Genomic DNA, 22,438 nt, shown 5'->3' on the forward strand with positions numbered 1-22,438 from the left:
TTCTGATGAGAACACTATGTCTGCAAGTTAACTTACTGACTTCTGTATCCCCACAGTTGGCAATTACTCTTATAGCAAAAGTACCTGAACCCAAAAACTTTAGCAGGTCTACCATACAGTTTTTCCCACTTAAGTTTTCACCAATATTCAAACATGATAACTTGGAACTTTCTACTCTCTTTATCATTTATAGCTGATACACTAGGTTGTTAGTAGGTGGGATAATTTTGATGGTAGAAAGCTGAATGAGATGTCTGTTTCTTTCCTTTTTCTTTTTCCAAAGTTTAAAATGAGCTTATTTGTCCAAAACCATTCAGTGACTTTCATAAAATTATCATTTGCTATTTTCTCTGTGGATGCTTCTTTTTTCAGTCTCACAACAATGCTTGCATCATCTACAAACAGAACTAATTCTGCCTCCTGATTGATTCAAATAAAATGACAGATAATTAACGTAAATCAATAAAAGCAGAGAGTCTATGACCAAACCGTGTGGGACTCTCATTGTAATTTCTCCCAGTGCAGATTATGTGGTGTCCTTTCTATTACTAGAATATCCAGTGCAACATTCTGCATTCTGTTTCTTGCATTAGAACTAAACCAAGCAGGTGATGAACTAAGCATTCCATGAAAAGTTTACTTCTCTAATGCAATGTTATGATTGACACAACCTAATTCGATAATTCACAGAAGATCTCAGCAGGTGATATTTTGTAGCACTCAGTATATGTATAAATAACTGTTGTAGTGGAGTGGCCCTTTTTAAATCTGATCTCATTAGCTAATTATTCCATTACTAAGCACATCTTTGACAAGACTGCAGAACGTTATGTTACCAAAAATTTTGCAAATTGACAGCTCTGGAGTCACCCTTCTTAGAGGCAGATGTAACAATGGAATATTTCAATCTGTCTCGGAAAATACCCTGAATTGATGATGCATTTTGTAAGTGACTGATAACATCACATATCATAGGGATATTAAGAGGATAGGCACATGCTTCTTTAACTTCAGCTCTTGTTGTATTAACACTTTATCTATAAGGTTACTGCTTGTGGTATGGAAATTTATAATCGATTCTAAATTATAAATGGCTAACACCAGTGCTGGATCACATTTCTAGTTATCGTCATTCAAGAAATTTACATTAAAATCATAACAAATTAATAATCCTTTCTTTCTCCCTGACAGGTAGCACAACAAACCATCAACATTTTTCATGAAAAATTCCTGGTTACCTACCGAAAACCTATGTTCTGTAATAATCACAAGTATTACACTTCTCATATTAACTTACATGCAAGTGCTTTATATCCTAATTTACAAAGAATTTACTAATATTTCTACATTTTTGTTTATATATTCAAACATCTGTATGTAACAGCCAATGAGTTTATTTATATTTTTTACTTATTTGGAATTTTTACCAGATAGAAGTGTTTATTTCGAGTGATAAATTACAAGAAAACATAATGGCTCAGTAGTACTTACCTTCTGGAGGACGTATTCACAACAGGTGGGTCTCTCTCAACATGAGATCTGAGGGACTTGTCCTATTTCCCCATTGTCCCATTTCTCCAATGGAGAACCTTCCAGAGGAAGGACCTAATAGTTTTAAAAACAAGGTGTAATTTTTCCAACTTTTACAGCTGTCTATTGTCAGTATCTGGAATATTGCCTCCTCAAAGTAAGTACCTGCCAGCCATTCCGCCCCCTTTTATTTTTTTCCATTTCATCAAAGGAATTTTCCTTTTTATACAATTATTTAATGTTGTGTGAAGTCATCCACTACATACATATTTCAGATTATTTTCTAGAAGAGTAGCAATGAATATTTAATGTCTTGTATTTATTCACTTTAAGTATATTATTGCAAAAAATGAGTTTATTCTTTATTATGTTTCATTCTCAAATGTGTCAACTTAGCAATAATTTTTCATTGTTTTAGGTGTAGCTGAAGTTGCGGGAGCACTCACAGCACTTATAATTCTATTAAGGAAGTCTAGGATATGGCTGTCACTGGGAATCATCAATATAGCCGGTGGACTGTGTTGCTTTTCGACATGGGCCTTACCAGAAGGTAATGAGAATGCTACTTGTTCACTACAGATATGTTGTAATATTAAAATTGTGATTAAGTCTCATTTCTTGCTAACACACTCTGAAATACCAACAGAAAATGTATGAGAGAGTGTATGAAAAGTGCTGTCAACACTTGTAAACTAATCAGTGCAAAATTGTTACAAGTGTTACTATTGTTATTCTGTGTGTGTGTGTGTGTATGTGTGTGTGTGTGTGTGTGTGTGTACTTAGAACCAATTCTTACATTTTCACACTTTTTATTTTACATTTAAATTATTTTTTATTAAGTTAATTTCATGTTTGTTTCCTCAGTGCATTATTTTTCCAACATTTTGAATGATCTTTTAGCTCATAACTTGTACTTTATCTTGTCGGCCAGGATTATTGTAATAAAGAAATATGATTTTAGTTAAGTGGATGTAGTAGTGTCTGTTTTTATTACAATTAAATAAAACTTAATTCATAACATTGATGAACATTTAAGTGGTAGAACTGGAGACTGAGCACAATAAATGCTGACAGATTAATGACAAATATGGTAGGCCTAATGCCATAAAATGACCACTGCATAAGTCAGACAGTGCTATACTATGGTTTGTACAACTAGAGAGCCACTTTGTTTTGGCCCACGTTAGTACTGATGATGTAGGAAGTGAAGTAAAACCATGTAGTCATAAGTGTAAATGAACAAATGGCTATTGAAGTTTGTACCATGTTCACTACACACCTGTGCATGAGTGAATATAATGACTAAGCACAAACTCATCAGATGCCTGTCACACTCTGAATCAAACTCTCTCTCAAGGACCTGTGGACTAGGTTAGTGACGTCACACATTACAGTTACTAGTTCACCTCAGGGAGAACAGGTCATTATTATGACATTGTCAAAATAAGATAGCCATCACAGTTACTAACCAAAACACAAGAGAGTATTGCGATAACCAAAACACAAGAGAGTATTATGATGTGTACTGAGAGCATTAAATGTTCTTACAATGACGGTGAACCACATTATAGAAATGTATCTCTTTACAAATGTTACATCCATTTCTGCATAAGCAAATAGCTGGTTACCAAGAGAAGTGAGCCTGTCACCCCCTGTGATGATAGTTTCTTCATAAGTAGATAACAATCACAATATGTATATGAAAATATTTGCTAATGTAAACAAGAATTTGGAGAGGAAGCTCATCAGTGTCATCTACAAGGAACATATTCAAAGTTCTGTCCTTGGTATAATTAGGACTGGATTTTAATAACTGCCTTCTGCTGCAAAGACAGTGTCTACAACGTAAGTAAATAAGATAACCTCAGATGGTATGCCCATGATTGACATAGAGGTAGTTTGCTGATTATATCATTCAGTTTTTGAACCAATTTATATTATTCAGTTTCTGAACCAATTTCAAATATAGCTTCATTGTAACAACTGATGAACTTGTTTATCAAAAACATTATATCAGTCCAAAGAATTTTCTCTGATACATGAAACTATTTTGCTGAAGCAACAGATTTTTCTCAGATGTTGCAGTCTCATATTAAGAAGTTTCACCAGATTGAATCAAAGGAGCATGGTAAAAACACTTAGTCATTTTCCATGACTTGTCAGTGTCTGAACAAGTTTTTGTTTGCCATGGTCATGCAATGACACATTCAAGATCATTATGTATCACAAAAAGGCTTTCAAGCATTGGTATACCAGCAATTAGTGCAAAACATTCATGACTGATTCAATAACATACTTCAGATTGATATACTTAATCATAGCTTCTTGTGCAAACACTTTCCTTTATTTACATCTTTGTAAATTGGAGGCACTAAAATTCAAGGGACAGAAGTCCATTGACCAGTCACAGACCAATAACAATCTACTGTTCTTCAGCTTCAGTCCTTTGGGCCATCAAAATAGCAGTCTACCAGTAGTTGTTAATAATATACTCTTATTTGCTGTTATTATAGTATCCACGTCATGAACAGTAAATGTGAAGACATTTCATATCATCAGTGCTGTATGGTTGGATTCCTTATTAAAAGATAGTTTCTTGTTTATCGATTCCCAGTAGATATGATTTTATAGTTCTTTGCTTTCAGCCCACCTTTCCTACTGAAATTAGAAAAATAATAAATTCACTCCAAGGTAAAAACTCACATGAAATTTATGGCATTTTCAACAAAGTACTAAAACCTTGTCCCCAACAGTTAAGTAGGAGTTTCAGCCATATATGTGGCTGCTCACTGAAACAGGGCATTTTTCCAGATAGACTGAAATACTGTGTGCTACTGTGAAAACATTGCATAAAAAGGGGGATAGGTCTGATGCTAACAACTACTGCCTGTCTCACTTCTATCAGCTTTATCCAAAACTCTTGAAAAACTAATGCATTCAAGACTAGCTTCACATATTGATGAAAAAGAAGTATTAACAAAATGTGAATTTGGTTTTGAGTATGTCTTTTCAACAGAAAATACTATATATGCCCAAACTGATCAAAAATTAAATGCTCTGAATAACTGAACATCAGCCCCTGGGGCTTTTTGTGATCTCTCAAAGGCTTCTGACTGCATGAATCATGACGTTCTTCTAGATAAGTTTTAAGAGTTGTGGTATGAGTGGGACAATGCACAAACAGTTTAATTCATATTTAACTGGAAAAATGCAGAAGGTTGGCATTAACAGTGCAGATAGTCTGCAAAAATCAGCAGAGTTCTCTAACTGGGGAGGTATCAAGAACAGTATCCCAAGGGGTTCAGTCTAGTGTCCCTAATTGTTCTGGCCATACATTAATGACTTGCCACTCCATATTCATGAAGCTGCAAAGCTAGTTCTTTTTGATGATTGTGCAAGTACAGTAAGCACATCCAACAACCAAGCATAAGCTAAGAAAATTGTAAATAATGTCTTTTAGAAAATTATTAAGTGGTTCTTGGCAAATGGACTCTCATTAAATTTTGAGGTAATGCAGTATACACAGTGTTGTGCAGTAAATGGCATAACACCATTGATTAATAAAGGCAATAGAAGTCTGTTACTAAGGCAGAATATTCAGAATTTCTGAGTGTGTGCAGTGAGGAGAAATTTAATTGGAAGAAACACATTGATAAACAACTGAGTTCAGCTACTTATGCTATTATGGTTAATGCAAATTTTGGTGATAGACGTACCAACAAATTACCGTACTATCACTATTTTCATTCACTGCTTTCACATGGCAATCTATTTTGGAGTAACTCATCATTAAGAGAAAAAATATTCAATGCACAAAAGCATGTAATCAGAATAATAGCTGGTGCCCACCCGAGATCACCTTGCAGACATTCATTTTAAGCACTGGGGATATCTACAGTACCTTCACAATACATATATTAATTTAGGAAATTTCTTATTAATAGCCAGTGTCCGTTCAAAAATAATAGCAAAGTGCAAAGCTACAACACTAGAAGAAAGGATGATCAGTATCCTGGATTAAATCTGACTTTGAAACAGAAAGAGGTGAATTATGTTGGTCATTTACCAAATAGCATTAAAAGTCTGACAGACAGCCAACCAGCACTAAAATAAAAATTGAAAGAATTTCTGAATGTCAACTCATTCCTCTCAGTAGAGAAATTTTTAGATATGAAGCAGTAATTGGGAAAAAAAAATCGTGTAAAGAAACATGAAACACTGACATATTCCAAATCATTAATGTAATATAATATATCAAATATGAGCTAGAAAGATAGCCTGTGCTTACAGGATTTCCCATTGTGACACTTTATTACTGTAAAATATGTTTTAGTTGGGTGGTTGTTATAAAGCAACCCTTTAACACACACACACACACACACACACACACACACACACACACACACACACACACACAGATATACAGAGGGTCCAAAAAAATGTATCCACTTTTTAAAAGTCCATAATTGCAAACTAATTGACGGAGTTGTCTCATTTTGGTGAAAGTGTAGCTTAAAAGTCCAACTTAAAGATATCACTGCAGGTGTTTGAATTGGTCACCATTAACATCCGCACACAAATCATGCCGCCAGACTGCAGCACGAACTACTGACTGCAACGTGTTCAGTTGGATGTGTGCACATGAATGTATGATGGATTCTCAAAGTTCACTCAATGTGCATGGCTTTTGTCGACAGTGTTTTGAAGACAACAAAGTGGAAGTGCTACATCCCACGATTGCTACACGCAATGAACGAGGACGACCCAGATCATACACTCCTGGAAATGGAAAAAAGAACACATTGACACCGGTGTGTCAGACCCACCATACTTGCTCCGGACACTGCGAGAGGGCTGTACAAGCAATGATCACACGCACGGCACAGCGGACACACCAGGAACCGCGGTGTTGGCCATCGAATGGCGCTAGCTGCGCAGCATTTGTGCACCGCCGCCGTCAGTGTCAGCCAGTTTGCCGTGGCATACGGAGCTCCATCGCAGTCTTTAACACTGGTAGCATGCCGCGACAGCGTGGACGTGAACCGTATGTGCAGTTGACGGACTTTGAGCGAGGGCGTATAGTGGGTATGCGGGAGGCCGGGTGGACGTACCGCCGAATTGCTCAACACGTGTGGCGTGAGGTCTCCACAGTACATCGATGTTGTCGCCAGTGGTCGGCGGAAGGTGCACGTGCCCGTCGACCTGGGACCGGACCGCAGTGATGCACGGATGCACGCCAAGACCGTAGGATCCTACGCAGTGCCGTAGGGGACCGCACTGCCACTTCCCAGCAAATTAGGGACACTGTTGCTCCTGGGGTATCGGCGAGGACCATTCGCAACCGTCTCCATGAAGCTGGGCTACGGTCCCGCACACCGTTAGGCCGTCTTCCGCTCACGCCCCAACATCGTGCAGCCCGCCTCCAGTGGTGTCGCGACAGGCGTGAATGGAGGGACGAATGGAGACGTGTCGTCTTCAGCGATGAGAGTCGCTTCTGCCTTGGTGCCAATGATGGTCGTATGCGTGTTTGGCGCCGTGCAGGTGAGCGCCACAATCAGGACTGCATACGACCGAGGCACACAGGGCCGTACACCACTGGTGATCGTCGAGGGGACACTGAATAGTGCACGGTACATCCAAACCGTCATCGAACCCATCGTTCTACCATTCCTGGACCGGCAAGGGAACTTGCTGTTCCAACAGGACAATGCACGTCCGCATGTATCCCGTGCCACCCAACGTGCTCTAGAAGGTGTAAGTCAACTACCCTGGCCAGCAAGATCTCCGGATCTGTCCCCCATTGAGCATGTTTGGGACTGGATGAAGCGTCGTCTCACGTGGTCTGCACGTCCAGCACGAACGCTGGTCCAATTGAGGCGCCAGGTGGAAATGGCATGGCAAGCCGTTCCACAGGACTACATCCAGCATCTCTACGATCGTCTCCATGGGAGAATAGCAGCCTGCATTGAAGCGAAAGGTGGATATACACTGTACTAGTGCCGACATTGTGCATGCTCTGTTGCCTGTGTCTATGTGCCTGTGGTTCTGTCAGTGTGATCATGTGATGTATCTGACCACAGGAATGTGTCAATAAAGTTTCCCCTTCCTGGGACAATGAATTCACGGTGTTCTTATTTCAATTTCCAGGAGTGTAGAATGGAGTATTGCGAGTGGTTTACTAACATGGTGCGCAATGATGAAGAGTTTGCAGCTAGATGATTGTGTGGTCTGATGATGCACAGTTCAAACTCAATGCTACAGTAAATGGCCACAATTGCACCTACTGGGCTGCCGAAAATTCGAACGTCCATGTAGTCAAAGCCATGAATTTGACAGGAGTAAATGTGTGGTGTGGGTTGTCTTACCGGTGCTTGATTGGGCAATTCTTCTTTGACAGCACAGTTACCGGTGAGGTGTTCCTTCAGAAGCTTCAGACATCCATTTTACCTGTCATCCGAGACTTATATGGAGACGGAAGAGTTTACTTTCGACAAGATGGTGCCCCAGTCCACTACCAAAATTGTGTTGGGGCGTATCTCGACAAAAATCTACCAGGAAGATGGATAGGCCATAAAGGTGCTGTAGAGTATCCACCACGTTCCCCAGACTTAATTCTTCTGGACTTTTACCTGTGGGGAATGCAAAAGAATGTCGTTTATCGACAAAAGCCACGCACATTGGATGAACTTCGAGAATCCATCGTACATTCATGTGCAAATATCCAACTGAACACACAGTCAGTAGTTTGTGGTGCAGTTTGGCGGCATTGTTTTTGTGTGGATGTTAATGGTGACCATTTCGAACACCAAACTAAACTGGACAAGGCATACAAAGTAGTGTGGAATCGTTCCAACAAGAAGTCTTATCTCACAAAAAGCCAAATTACGCCACTATGACACGGTGGTGCTCCCCGAGGCACTATATGCAGCAGAGACCACACTAATCCTAGAGCATACATGTATCAGACAAGTAGAAAATGTAGAACAGAAAATACTTAGGAAAATATTTGGTGCAACTAACAACAATGGAATATGCATCAAGAAACCTACAGAGGAACTACACAAACATACAGAGACGATCACAGAAAAGATTAGAAAACACAGACTACAATTCTATGGACAGCTGTACAGAATGCCATCACACAGACTGACCAAACAGATCTTTGACTGGGTAACCACTAGAAACAACAAATGTGTGGCAGAGGTAAAAAACTACCTGAACCAACTCAACATAACAGCAGACACAATAAACAACAGAATAAAATTCAGAAACATCATTAAGAAAAGTAAACTACATGAGATACACTGTGACAAATGGACCGAAGAATGCAAGCAAGATCACAGTTGGAAGATGAAAGAAATATGGGCAACCAGAAAGGCAATCAAGATGAAGCCGCAGACAAAAAGCTGACAAGAAGCATGGACAGAGGACTGGAAACAGAAACACAGCAAGTGAATGAGGGAAGTTTGGGCAGCAAGGAAGGCAGCAAAAGGAATTGACCATGTAGTTTAGTCCAACTGCACTCTTTAAGGACAAAACACCTATAATGATAAAATTCCTTGGGACTAATAAATAGGTGTGTGTGTGTGTGTGTGTGTGTGTGTGTGTGTGTGTGTGTGTGTGTGTGGATTGAGGTTTTCGGGCGCTAAACAGCATGGTCATCAGCACCCAAACGCATAGAAACAGGAACAGTTGCGGTGAAGGGACGAAGACGGACAGCGAACAAGGAGAACAGCTAAAAGACACAGACCTGATGCAGTTCCAAATCCTCACATACAGAGGCAAAACAAGAGGAGAAGAAACACACTAAAAAAGGAAAGGAAACACAAGGAAAAGAGAACAGAAATCGAAGTGAAACAAGTAAGTAATCGTGACTCTTGGACCTCTTGCCTAAAACCTGGGTGAGCCAGTCATCCAGCAGCACATTAAAATTCTCTCCCTAAAATCTGAGGCAACAAATTGGACAGGACACAAGACCTTAACCACAGTCATTGCGTCGTCTTGCAAAATAGTGGGCAAATCCCGTGGCAAGGAAACTACCGCCCTCTGGTCAGAGAATAAAAGACAGTCAAGTAAAACGTGGCGGACAGTAATCTGGACGCCACAAGCACTGCAGATTGGGGGATCCTCCCGCAAGAGTAAAAAACGATGCATTAAGGGACTGTGCCCGATGCGGAGGCAAGTGAGGAGAACCTCATCCCGCCTGCATGACTGGTAGGACGTGCGCCATGGCCACGTGGTGGCCTTGACCAGATGCAGCTTATTTTCACCGACTGCCAGCCACTCCTCTTCCCATTGACGCATAACATGAAAACGCAAAAGGGAGGTAACAGCATGGAGGGGGACAGCACATTCAACAACGTGAGGGAGGGAACATGCATCTTTGGCAGCCACATCCGCCAGTTCGTTTCCCCTAATACCCACGTGCCCTGGCACCCAGCAGAAAGAAACTTCCTTCCCCTGCTGTTGCAGGTGCATCAAAGATGGTAAACGCCGCAGGAAGCTGTAACTTGACGACTCGATCAGGCAAAACAACAGCACAAGCAACAGAGTTCTCCTGTTTAGAGCCATCCGTAAATACTGGTACATGGTCGGGATGCTCGTTTAAAATATTGTGAAATAAGGAGGTAAAATCAAATGCAGGAGTGCAGCTCCTCTGGTACTCTGACAAGTCTAAAAGGACACTGGGCCTCTGGAGCAACCGGGGAGGCAGGCGGGTAAAACCCTGGAGTTGGGGTGCCACACGCTCCACGCCAAGGGACTCTAGTAAGTGCGTGGCACGAATCCCAAATGGTCTCGTTGCCCTGCGATGACTGGAAAAGAGACATTCCATAGGCGGTTGGGCAACGGTAGGGTACGCAGGGGAGGTAGGACAGGCAAGGAATTGACACACCCGTCGCACCATGAGGAGTTTCCGCCAGATGGCGAGTGGCGGTTCCCCTGCCTCAGCACACAGGCTGGGGATGGGACTGGTACGGAAGGCACCAGTGGCCAGCCTGATACCCTCATGGTGTACTGCGTCAAGAATCTTCAGATACGAGACCTCGTTGACCCATACACGGTGCATCCATAGTCAATATGCGACCGGACGAAAGCCCTATAAAACTGCAGCAGACGCACCCGATCTGCTCCCCAGGAGCGATGGCTCAGACACTTCAAAATATTCAGTGCCTTCAGGGCCCGCACCTTGAGGTCTTTAAGGTGCGGCAACCACGACAACTTGGAATCAAAAGTGAGGCCCAGGAACCTCACAGTGTCTCTAAAAGGAAGAATGGTGTCCCTCAGACGCAATTCAGGGAAGGTAAAAAGATGTCGAGAATGATTAAAATGAACACACACACATTTGTCTGCAGAAAAGGTAAAGCCCGTCTTCGCAGTCCATGCCTCTAATCGCTTTATCGTAAGCTGCAACTGCCAACTAGCAGTGACAAGACCGGAGGAAGAACAGAAAACAGCAAAATCATCCACAAACAAGGAGCACTGGGCAGGACTCCGGATAGTGGACGTGATGCTGTTAATGGCGACGGCAAAGAGAGTGACACTTAAAACGCTTCCCTGAGGAACACCATTCTCCTGCACGTACAAATCGGATAGCACATTACCAACCCGATATCGAAAGAGGCGGTGGGAAAGAAAGGACCGAATGAAGATGGGGAGATGGCCACGAAAGCCCCACTGATGGAGTTGATTGAGGATAAGGCGGCGCCAAGTAGTGTCATACATCTTATTAATGTCAAAGAATACACCTAGACAATGCTGGTTACGTAGGAAGGCCTGCTGGATGGCTGCCTCAAGCAGGGTCAAGTTGTCTATAGTTGAAAATCTACGTAGGATACAGGGTCTTAAGTAATGTTGAAGGGAGGCAGATGCACAAAAAGATGGGGAGATGAAATGCATTGTAGCAACTCAACTGCAATTGCATCAGCTAACACACCAAAAACTCTCTGGTCAGTTGTGCAACAGTGCTGCAGGACTGTCTTTGGAGTTAGTTTAGCGCGTGCCCACATTTTTTGTACTGCTGTCAAGCAATAAAGTGTTCTATTACACACTTACAGTCTTAGTTATTTTGCCTGGAGTGTCTTTACCTGGGTCTTCTCCACAATTGGTGATACTGTGACAAACATCAGCACCTACTATAGATTGTCCTGTGTTTATTGTCTCATCTTATACACAACAACAATGAAACTTTTATGCTGGAGAAGTATGAGTACCAGATAGTGACTTACATAGTGCTCATTTTAGTGCTTTGCATCAACAGGAAAAACCTATGCCTTTTGTAAAACGTGAAAAAGACACTTTCTTAAAAAGTGCCAGTGGTATTGACAACACCCCCAAGTATCTAAAAAATATGTAGTGACTACCAATCTTTTGAGTGACTTTAGTAACAAATACAACTTTTTTGCTGTTCAAAAACTGTCACAGATAGACACAGTGGAATTTTCCTCAATTCTATCATGTCTACCGCACCCTGTATGATACTGCCAAACCCATTTGCACTGCCATATGGAGTCTATCCATGGGATGCCCTTCTGTGTCATGGCCGGCCCACGAGAGCTCTTCCATCATTGCTGTCCAACTAGCTTTGGTGTTGGCTGTCTAAATTTCCAGTTGTTATTGTACTTTAAGCAACCAGTTTCAGTGCCAAATTCAGGCCCCTGGGTAAAGACAACAATGGTACAGTGTGAAATACATAACAAAAGGGTTGTTGTAAGTATTATCTTCAGTAACAATGACAAACTGTTCAGGGATTAAAATCAAAGTTAAAAATAAATTAAGGAATGAAATGAGAAAACATTTGCACACTGTATTAATATAAACTAGGGTACAAAATATATATGACACATAATCGTAAAAAGAGAATCTACTAAACGGAGGTGAACATTGCATGTTATGCATAGATAATCATGGTGTAATGCTAATGTTAATGCCCATGGAACATCTGAAGCAAAACAATCACAGTCATATTCTGATGAGTGCAAACCAAACGTAAAATATTTGTTTGTATGTTGTCATATACTAGTAAAACATAAAACCACTTACAGGAGATGAATCCCATATTAACTATCTGTATCAAAATGTTTCTTGACATAGGTATTCTCATTTAACCACCTTTTTACGAAGGTACCAACACTGTTTGCCCAAATAAAATAACTGGAAATTTAAATAGCTTTGATTCAATGTATGAAAACTACCATCTTTCCACCTGAAATAAATGGCTTTGTGGTTCACTATTGGCGAGTGTGTTCTCTGCAACCATGGCATTTCTGAAGACAGCTCCAAGTTCATCATATTACTTAACCATCTAGGTGAGCATGTTGCATTATAGCGAAATTGTTTGTTTCGCCACTAACTACCAAAAAATACCACACACTGCTCCTCCAAGGCCTCAGCAGAACCCCAGAATAGCAATTACACTGAGTTGTTTATGATTAATGTTTAGCCACCAAAATGCCATCTCAACTCTGAAGACACCTTCGAACATTAATCAACATCACCTTCATGCCAGATTACACATTGTAGACAATGTGGGTAGTGAAGTTACCGCCATGTTACAACAAGCAATGATCTCTCATGAGCATGAGTCATTAGAAACGAAACTAATTTTTGCAAATAGATGCCTGGCTATGTTACAACATCAACAGTACATTAATTCAGCAAACAATAATGTTCATTCAGCAAACAATAATGACCAGCTGCACTTTGATCATGGACCAAGCCATGATGAGTTGTAGTGCACAGCTGAGCAGAACCGTGAGCATAGACGTTGTCAATGAAGACATCACTCCCTGGCAGAAACCTCCAGCCAGTCAAAACAAACAGTGGTTTCGTACACATATCAGTGATAAAGCACACAACCGCACAGCACCATGCCATCGCCCAAATGGAAAGAACAATCCACAATAGGCGCTCTGGATTATTGCACTACTACAAGCGATCCATCTTCTCAAAATGTGAGCCAGTCAAGCTGTACACCATCCCTATGCAATGGTAGTAAACTCTACATCCTGGATCACACTCAAAACCAATATTTTCTTTTTGATTCTGGATCTGAAGTGAGTGCCATGCCATGTGAACTACTGCCAGTGGAAGAAACTTTTTCCATTTTCCAAACCTGTGTAGCAAATGATTCACTTATATTATTCCAGTACAAAGGACCACATGTTGAACCGTGTACCTGGGTTTAGAAAACATGTTTACTTGGCAGTTTTTCATTGCCAACATCAAGGTACCCTGTATTGGGGGCTGACTTTCTAAGGATTTTTCATCTCTTCCTGGATTTGGCACCACATAGTAAAAACAGCCATCATGTTTCATGGAGAGAAAAGGACAGAACCCCTACCAAGGACTCTCTTAGGCATGCATTCAGTGTATAAAGAAGACCTGAGCACATCTCTGGTAGAAATGCTTTATGGAGAACCCCTAGCTCTACCAGCAGACTTCACAGAGCTGTACCTCTATCAACAGATAAGGAACTACTTCTGTTCGTCTGTACGTGAAAGTGGTACATCACTAGTCTCAAGATACATGGCACACAGCTCACGTAAAATCTTCGTCCATTAAGCCCTAAGGGATTTTGATGCCTCACTTAAGGGGAAACAGATGACTGTTACCATCAATAGACTCAAGCCTGTGTGAAAGCTGCAGGATGCCTCTAACATGATGGTAAATAGCACTGACAGCATGGATGACATTACTCTCATCAGTCAGGTTGATGATGGAGCTATAGTATGAGTAGACGTGCAACAATTTCAACCTGAAGAGCTGTCAGATAGACTCATCAATGGCCTTCTCACTATGGAAGGATATCATGATGAATGGCGGAGCAATTAAGGGACACCTCCAGGAATATGCTCTCACCCTTACAAACTTCTGCAATCCAGACTCCATCTCTTTTTGGTTGCTGGAAGAAGGAATCAGTGCGGCCACAGCTGCTGAAAAACAACCACAGCCTCAGCACTTGCAAATGGAACAGGATATGTTTGTAGTCACGGTTTTGCTGCCTCCACTAGTCATGGCATTAATGCTGAACGGTTTACTCGGTGAGTGTTGCATCTTTCAATAGGCTTTAGTGGGAATAACAGAAGTGAGTTAAAGAAACAGGTAAGTAATATTATCGCACTTTATTCATGTAACCAACCAACAAACAACTAAGATAAATCAAAGAATAATGAGGGCAAAAGCTCCATCATAATAATAATTCAATACCGCAGCTAGCAATCATCTTCTACTCTACCACCCACTTGTCATTTACAATCATCCATTGTTATGCCAGACCCCCCCCCCCCCCCCCACCACCCATTTCTTTAAACCTGGTGCTCCAGGTATGTTAGGGTATTGGTGCTTGATATGACAGCTCATCATGGTGATGAAAGCCTGTGGTTTCTGCACAGGAATGTCTTCTTCTTGTTTGGAGGTTTTATCTCCTGTTTGACTGTCTCTTCGACTTGACACTATTGGCAATTCATCCCTGTACTTGTAACATGGTTTCAACCATTCAGTTGTTACTGTCTCTTGCTTCCCATTTATGTGTAACGTAAAGGTATTGCTTCCTTTTGTCAACACTTTATAAGTTCCCATATAAGGCGACTGTGGTGGTGGCCTCACAGTTTCATCACACAGCCAGATGAAGGGGCATGTTTCTAAGTCCTTATGGAGAAAAACCCCTCCATCCCTATGTCTGATGGATGGCACTGCTTTTGTAACTGTCTAATGTGCTCACTGATATGCCTAACAAATTCAGTTCTTGGATCTTGTTTAGCTGAGGGTGGCATTCATGAATTAGTGTTCCAGGAACTCACAACTCTTCTCCATACACCAATTGTGCTGGTGAACTTAGTACATCTTCCTTCATTGCTGTGTGAAAGTCTAACAGTATGAGAGGTCACACCTCAGTCCATGTTGTTTTGTAGCCCATAAGCACTGCCTTTAAAGTCTTGTGAACCTTTCCACCATTCTGTTACTTGCTGCATGGTAATTGGTTGTATATAGATGGTTGCATCCACCAATATTCGTTACTTCCATGAACAGTTGTGATTTGAATTGATGACCCCTACTGCCAAGATTGAGTGTGGAATTCCAAAATGTGCAAATTATTCATGTACTAATACTTTCCCCACAGTATCTGCCAAGATGTCTGCTATGATGCTGCTTTCCGCCATCTTGTCAAACAATACACCATTATGACCATGTACCTTTGTCCATTAGAAGAAGGTACAGGGTGACAGTTAGTGAACTATATGAAACAAAATCATCATAACAGTTTGCATTCAGACGTTCAAACTGCATAGTTGGCCATGGGCATGATGGGAATTAGTATGGTTTGGTTTAGCGACAAAGCCCGCTTTCATTTGATTGGGTTTGTCAGTAAGCAAAATTGGTGCATTTCACGATCGAAAAGTCTCTTCACCCTCAACGTGTGACTGTGGTGTGCAATGTCCAGTCATGGAATAATCAATACAATATTCTTTGATGGCAGGGGAACTACTGAATGGAACATAAAGGCTATGGAAGGTGATTTCACCCCCTGAGGATGACCCTGATTTCAATAAGATGTGGTTCATGCAAGAGTGTTTGATGTCCCAGAGGAGCACTTTGGGGACCACATTCTGGCACTGGGGTACCCAGAGGTCACTGGCAAAAGGCCTCGATTGGCTGCCATGTTCTCCAGATCTGAACACAGGCGACTCCTTTTTGTAAGCCTGTATTAAAGACAAGGTGTACAACAATAACCCCAAAACCATTGCTGAGCTGAAAACGGTCATTCAGGAGATCATCAACAGCATCGATGTTTTAACACTTCAGTAGATCATGCAGAATTTTGGTATTCATCTGCACCACATCATCGCCAATGTTGGCAGGCATACCGAATGTCATAACCTAAATCCCATCATCTGCAGTGACGTTTACATGTTGAAGAAAGTGTGTGCACACTGTAGTTGGTAACTAACTCACATTTTTTTCATATATGTCAATAACTGTCACCCTGTAGCAGCCCTACTAAGTCCACATGAATGTGCATGAATATTTTAGTTGGTGTTAGAAACTGTGAAATTGGTGGAAGGGTTTATCAGCTTATTTCGTTATGTTGACATTCTAAGTTTGCTCATGCCCAGTTTCTGCAGTATTTTTTATGCCTGGCCATACAACTTTGTTTACCAATAGGTTTGCAGTTGCTCTAATACCTGGGCATGTCAACCTACGCAAGTTCTGAAAAATGCTCCTTGTAAACTCCGTTGCAATGAATGATTGGTGTTGACCTCTTGATGAATCACATCAATTATGATATCACAGTAAGGTCCCAATATGCATTGTAGCTGTAATGCCTTGAGTTTATTTTGTCTTAGGTCTTGCAGCTCCATATCCACATGTCAGTCACAAACTGAGGAATGAATTTCGCCTGTTTACATTGTCTCAGAGAACCTTGGTCCATTATGTGTTGAAACAAACATGTAAGTGGCTTATGATCAGTGAAAACTATAAAATGCCTGCTTTCCACTGTGGAACAAAAATGTTTAATAGCGACAAAAATTGTCCCTAGTTTGTGATTTATTGTGCACCAAACCTTGTACGTTCTGGGGAAAAAAAGACAGTGCAGCCGATGTCTGTCTATCCTTTGTTGCAGTGCCACCCCAATTGCCATCTGGCTCGCATCTACCACGAGAGCTATTTGAGCCTTGCTGCAAGGGTGTGCTAGAATTGCAGCCTATGCTAAACACAATTTTATTGTATTAAAAGCCACTTCACCTGCTGGCATCCACAGTATTTTCAGTTTCCTGATGATTGCTTGCCAGTGAGGAATGCATTAAGAGGTTCTTGTTGCTGTGCTGCATGTGGAAGCTGGTGTCGGTAGTAACTGTCCATTCTGAGAAATCTATTTAATTCTTTGAATGTTGTTGATAGTCATATGTTTTGTATTGCTTCTCCTCAATTTGGAAGTGGCAGATACTGCATATCCAAGGAATTGCACTTTGTTCCTACCTGGAATGGCGACATGGACCACTATTCCATACTCCTGCAGCTGTTGAAAGAGTAGGTTTAGATGTGACCTTGTTCTTCCTTTGACGCCAAGAAAAGAAGTACTTCATCCATGTAGCTGAAGAGAAATGAAAAATCATGCAATACCCCTTGCATGAATCTTTTCCACGTTATCACTGTGTTCCTTAGCTCAACTGGCATGAAATTATACTGGAACAAGCTGAAGGGTGTAAGTACTGTGATTTTCTGTATATCCTCTTTGGCTACTGGTATCTGTATATATGCTTTCACACAATTTGTTATGCTGAATTCTTTTCCCTGTGCAATAGTGCTATCAGAATCTGTGACAGGTACTGGGAACTGTAGGTGCATTAAGTGCCCTGTAGTCACCACATAGCCACCCAAACCCATCTTTCCTAAATACCATGTTTAATGGTGAAACCCAAGGACTGGTGAAATGGGTTACAATAACTGTAATGATTAGTTCTTCAAAACCAGCTTGTGCTGCTCATAGCTTTCTGGTGCCATCTTGTCAGTCTGGCTGCTACCAGTTGTGCGGGTGTTGTGTTGATGTGGTGCACTATTTAGTGTTTTCATCGTTTTTCCATATTAAATGGCTGTGTGATCTCTGGGTATTCATGCCAGAGATAGGTGAATGCATTGTCATTGCATTTTCTTTTAATTTGTGTATCCATTTGCTGAACCTGTCAGGTGCCGCTGAAGTGCGCAGACCCCGCGTCAGTTGATATGGTGTTCTATTGTCTAATGGGTCATCCTTGAAAACTTTCTGAAGCCAAAGTTTCAGCGACAAATATATCGATGTATCAGCAATTCCTTCAGAGCCATGTAGCATTGCTGTGATAACACATGTCATACTTCTCCTATAACTGCTCCATTTACATGTGCCATGGTGATGATAAATCTGGTTTCATTATGCACACACTGTGCTGCTGAAAAATACATTAAACACATGTAAAGTAGTGGTCAGTTTGGCCAAAAGTGTAGCAGTTTGATGTGGGCCATATTATTTAACGGATGTCTTTCTGCCTGGATCATCTCTGCAGTGGTTTGGTGCAGTGGTATAGGTAGGCCATCCTTTACATTGGTGTCTGCCTCTTGTGTATCTCCTTCTGCTGTCACCTTGGAGAAAGGTACATTATCTTATAAATTTTCTTCCCTTCCTTCACCAGCTCATCACCTTGGCAGGAATAATAGTACAGAATGAAAGAAAGAGGTAAGTAATTATTCACATAACCAACAAACAAACAACTAAAGTAAATCAAAGAATAACAGGGATAAGAATTCCTTCATAATAATAATAAAAGAATGCGCCGAGAAAGTCGGCCTACAAATCTCTTTTGAAAAAACGCAAGTCCTAACAAGAGAAGGCGACGACATCACAACCAAGTATGGCAAAATTAAAGGGGTCACACACTTCAGATACCTAGGCGAAATCATCGAACCGACCGGAACAGAGAAACTGGCTTACGAAGACAGACAACAGAAGACACGGAAATCACTAGGCATGGTACGAAACGTCTACAACAAACAATGCATTTCCAGAAACACCAAGATCAGACACTATAACACAGTGATCAAACCCGCCGTACTGTATGCCAGCGAAACCCTAGCACTCAACAGGAAAATCAAAATTGAAAAAAATCAAAAAAGAAGAACGCAAAATCATGAGGAAAATTTTAGGAGGAAGACCCACACCAGATGGCTACAGACTACAGAAGAACTCAACAGTAGAAGCATATTCGAACATCGAGAACGATATGAGAAAAAGGCGCCTTAAATTCTACGGACATTTAGATAGACTCCCTGAAACAAGACTCACCAAGAAAATTCTAGAACACATCAAGACACTTAAAGTCTCGACACCCTGGATGGAAGTAGTCCGGAAAGACCTACAAGCAATTGGCACCACAAACACCACAGACAGAAGCACCTTCCGAAAACACATAGACAATTGGGAAGTAAAGTCAGAAGCGCTAAAACAGCGGACCAAACAAGAATGGTCTGAGGAGAGAAAAGAGGCCCTCTCCAAGAGAATGAAGGAGTACTGGAAGGACAAGAAGAACAAGCCTTCAAAGTCATAAGCTTAACGATTTCCTTTTAGGGAAAATTTGTCAACAATAAATAATAATAATAATTATTCCATGATGCAAACAGCAATCACCTTCTGCTGCATCACCCACTTGTCATTTACACTCTTCCATCACTATAGGCTCTTTGGATTGCCTTCAAGAGAACGTATATGCTTTCCTCTGTTTTCAAGGCATCTCTAGTTTTGAAAACATGTAATTTGTTGACAGTATTCATCTGTCAGAATGGTCGTTGCCACACCTTCGTTTGGCGGCAAAAATGTTAACGTCTGGATCAAGACAAAAATGATGAAAAGAATAATTATTTCTATAGTGCAAAAGTCATTGAACTATTGGTTTGTTATTCATGTCTCAATGAAATTAATTATTTTATTAATAAGCTGAACCATAATTAAATGTTTGTGTTAATGTGTTACAACTTTTATAGTGCATTGTTCATTCTGTATCTCTCAAGACTTGCTCAGTTTGATTTAATGGTGTGCCATGAGCTTTATATAGATTAATTAGAAGGATGGTGGCTGTGATAAAATTCAGTAACACCTCATAGAAAATTGAGTCGTTACTCATTCTGTTATGTAGGTTTACACAACATTTGTAATTGCAGATTTACAACAGTGGTACCCATACCTGTTATTTCTGGCTATGATGGGGAGAATTGCTATAGCCTGTTCTCTCACAATCTTAACAGTGGCCTCAGGAAATCAGTTCACACCTGCATGCAAGGCACAAGGTGTTTTCACTTGTGTGACAGTTTCACGGATCTTTCTCCAGCAAGCACCATTTGTTGGAACTCTGGTAAGTAGCATATCTTGAACCAAAACATGAATGAAAAACTCTTGAAGACACAGTTATGACTAAGATAGGAGTCTGTGTTGGTATATGTCTCAGCTTTGGCTGCTGCAGTTCACATATCTTCTTTCCTTTGTCAACTACCCTTTTAAGATATATCTTTTCTGTAATTATCTCTCGATGTTTCTTTATTCTCCCTGCTTAATAACAGCTGGTTTATTTCTCCAGGCTTTTATTTTTGCTTTCTGGATACGAGGTGTGGCTAGAAAAAAACCGGACTAGCACTGGTGAAACAATAAAACGAATGCAATAAGGCTGAAAGTCGCGTGGCCTGTCACGTGACTCTCGCTGCGCCTACTGCTCGAGTTTCATCTGCCTCCTGCACTCAGTCTGCCCGTGGTGTCTGTTTTAAGTAGTTGACGTTTTGTCTGTGCGTCGGAAAATGTTGAGTGTACAGAAAGAACAGCGTGTTAACATCAAATTTTGTTTCAAACTAGGAAAATCTGCAAGTGAAACGTTTGTAATGTTACAACAAGTGTACGGCGATGATTGTTTATCGCGAACACAAGTGTTTGTGTGGTTTAAACGATTTAAAGATGTCCGCGAAGACACCAGTGATGACACTCGCACTGGCAGACCATTGTCAGCAAAAACTGATGCAAACATTGAAAAAAACGGTCAGCTTGTTCGACAAGACAACAAGTCAACTCCTGTTAACTCAGACACTGCTCTGATTGTTAAACGGCAATCTTGTTGAACAAGTTTACCGATTTTTTCAATGTTTGCATCAGTTTTTGCTGACAATGGTCTGCCAGTGCGAGTGTCGTCACTGGTGTCTTCGCGGCCATCTTTAAATCGTTTAAACCACTCAAACACTTGTGTTCGTGATAAACAATCATCGCCGTACACTTGTTGTAACATTACAAACGTTTCACTTGCAGATTTTCCTAGTTTGAAACAAAATTTGATGTTAACACGCTGTTCTTTCTGTACACTCAACATTTTCCGACACACAGACAAAACGTCAACTACTTAAAACAGACGCCACGGGCAGACTGAGTGCAGGAGGCAGATGAAACTCGAGCAGTAGGTGGAGCGAGAGTCACGTGACAGGCCACGCGACTTTCAGCCTTATTGCATTCGTTTTATTGTTTCACCAGTACTAGTCCGGTTTTTTTCTAGCCACACCTCGTATATCGGATGGAAATTAAATTCTATTCATCTTTAATGGCTACATAACAAATTAAGACAAGTAAATTTCCAGTGAAGACCCATTTCTGAAGAGGTTAACGTAACTTCATTGATGATATGAGATGCTGAGGGATAATATGTTTTACTACACATCAGAAACATTTTGTCAGTTGTACAATTTCTGAATGCACAGAAGACCAGATGTTCATTCTACTTAATTAAGTTTTAAGTAAAGTGATATTGATTTACAGTGACTACAGCTGGTCTAGTGAATTTTTCGTTAAAGTGTGAAGAACTCAGAAGGCTGAAATAGTAGATGTCATTCTCTTGCCTGTAAGAAACACTATTTTAATTTGCTGTACCACATATTTTTATTTATTTCACCTTCTGATCCCAAAAGACCTTTTGAGTAGCATGTGACTGGACTAAAAAGTTCAGCTGATTATAACGTATTTGACAGCATTATTCATACAAGACATTTCATATGCCTTATTTATGTATGCACTATTACTATACGGATATATGTTTTAGCCATCTGAGATGAAGGTCAGTATTTGTGGAGCTCTATTTTAGTTGCACAGAAATAGAAAACCAAATTGAGTTTAGTCTTGAGGAATGAACCAACCTATCATTCCTTGATATCAGCAAAAATACCTGTAATTCAGGGTTGTTGGTTGACAATGTGAATTTACATCCTCCAGTAAACAATTTCACTGTCTAAGACATAGCTACCTTACACGTATCTGTCTTTCACCCTTAATTTAGCAAGTCAACTCGTGTAGGGACCAAGCATTGGAAATGCAACACACTTGCATTCAGGATTCAGGAGAAGGGAGACTGAAATC

At 40.7% G+C, this 22,438-nt stretch overlaps 1 protein-coding gene across 4 annotated transcripts in view; it reads left to right on the forward strand.

Moving 5' to 3' along the window:
- The window catches only part of LOC124777261 (organic cation transporter protein-like), a 320,726-nt gene that overhangs the window by 278,945 nt on the left and 19,343 nt on the right, over positions 1-22,438 (forward strand). For all 4 annotated transcript variants that reach the window (XM_047252588.1, XM_047252589.1, XM_047252590.1 and 1 more), the window contains 2 exons: positions 1,949-2,080; positions 20,218-20,408. In XM_047252588.1, the coding sequence (XP_047108544.1) occupies positions 1,949-2,080; positions 20,218-20,408 (323 nt within the window). The remainder of the gene's footprint in view (positions 1-1,948; positions 2,081-20,217; positions 20,409-22,438) is intronic.

The sequence above is a fragment of the Schistocerca piceifrons genome, chromosome 2 (genome assembly GCF_021461385.2).
Source record: "Schistocerca piceifrons isolate TAMUIC-IGC-003096 chromosome 2, iqSchPice1.1, whole genome shotgun sequence".
Classification (NCBI taxonomy): domain Eukaryota; kingdom Metazoa; phylum Arthropoda; class Insecta; order Orthoptera; family Acrididae; genus Schistocerca; species Schistocerca piceifrons.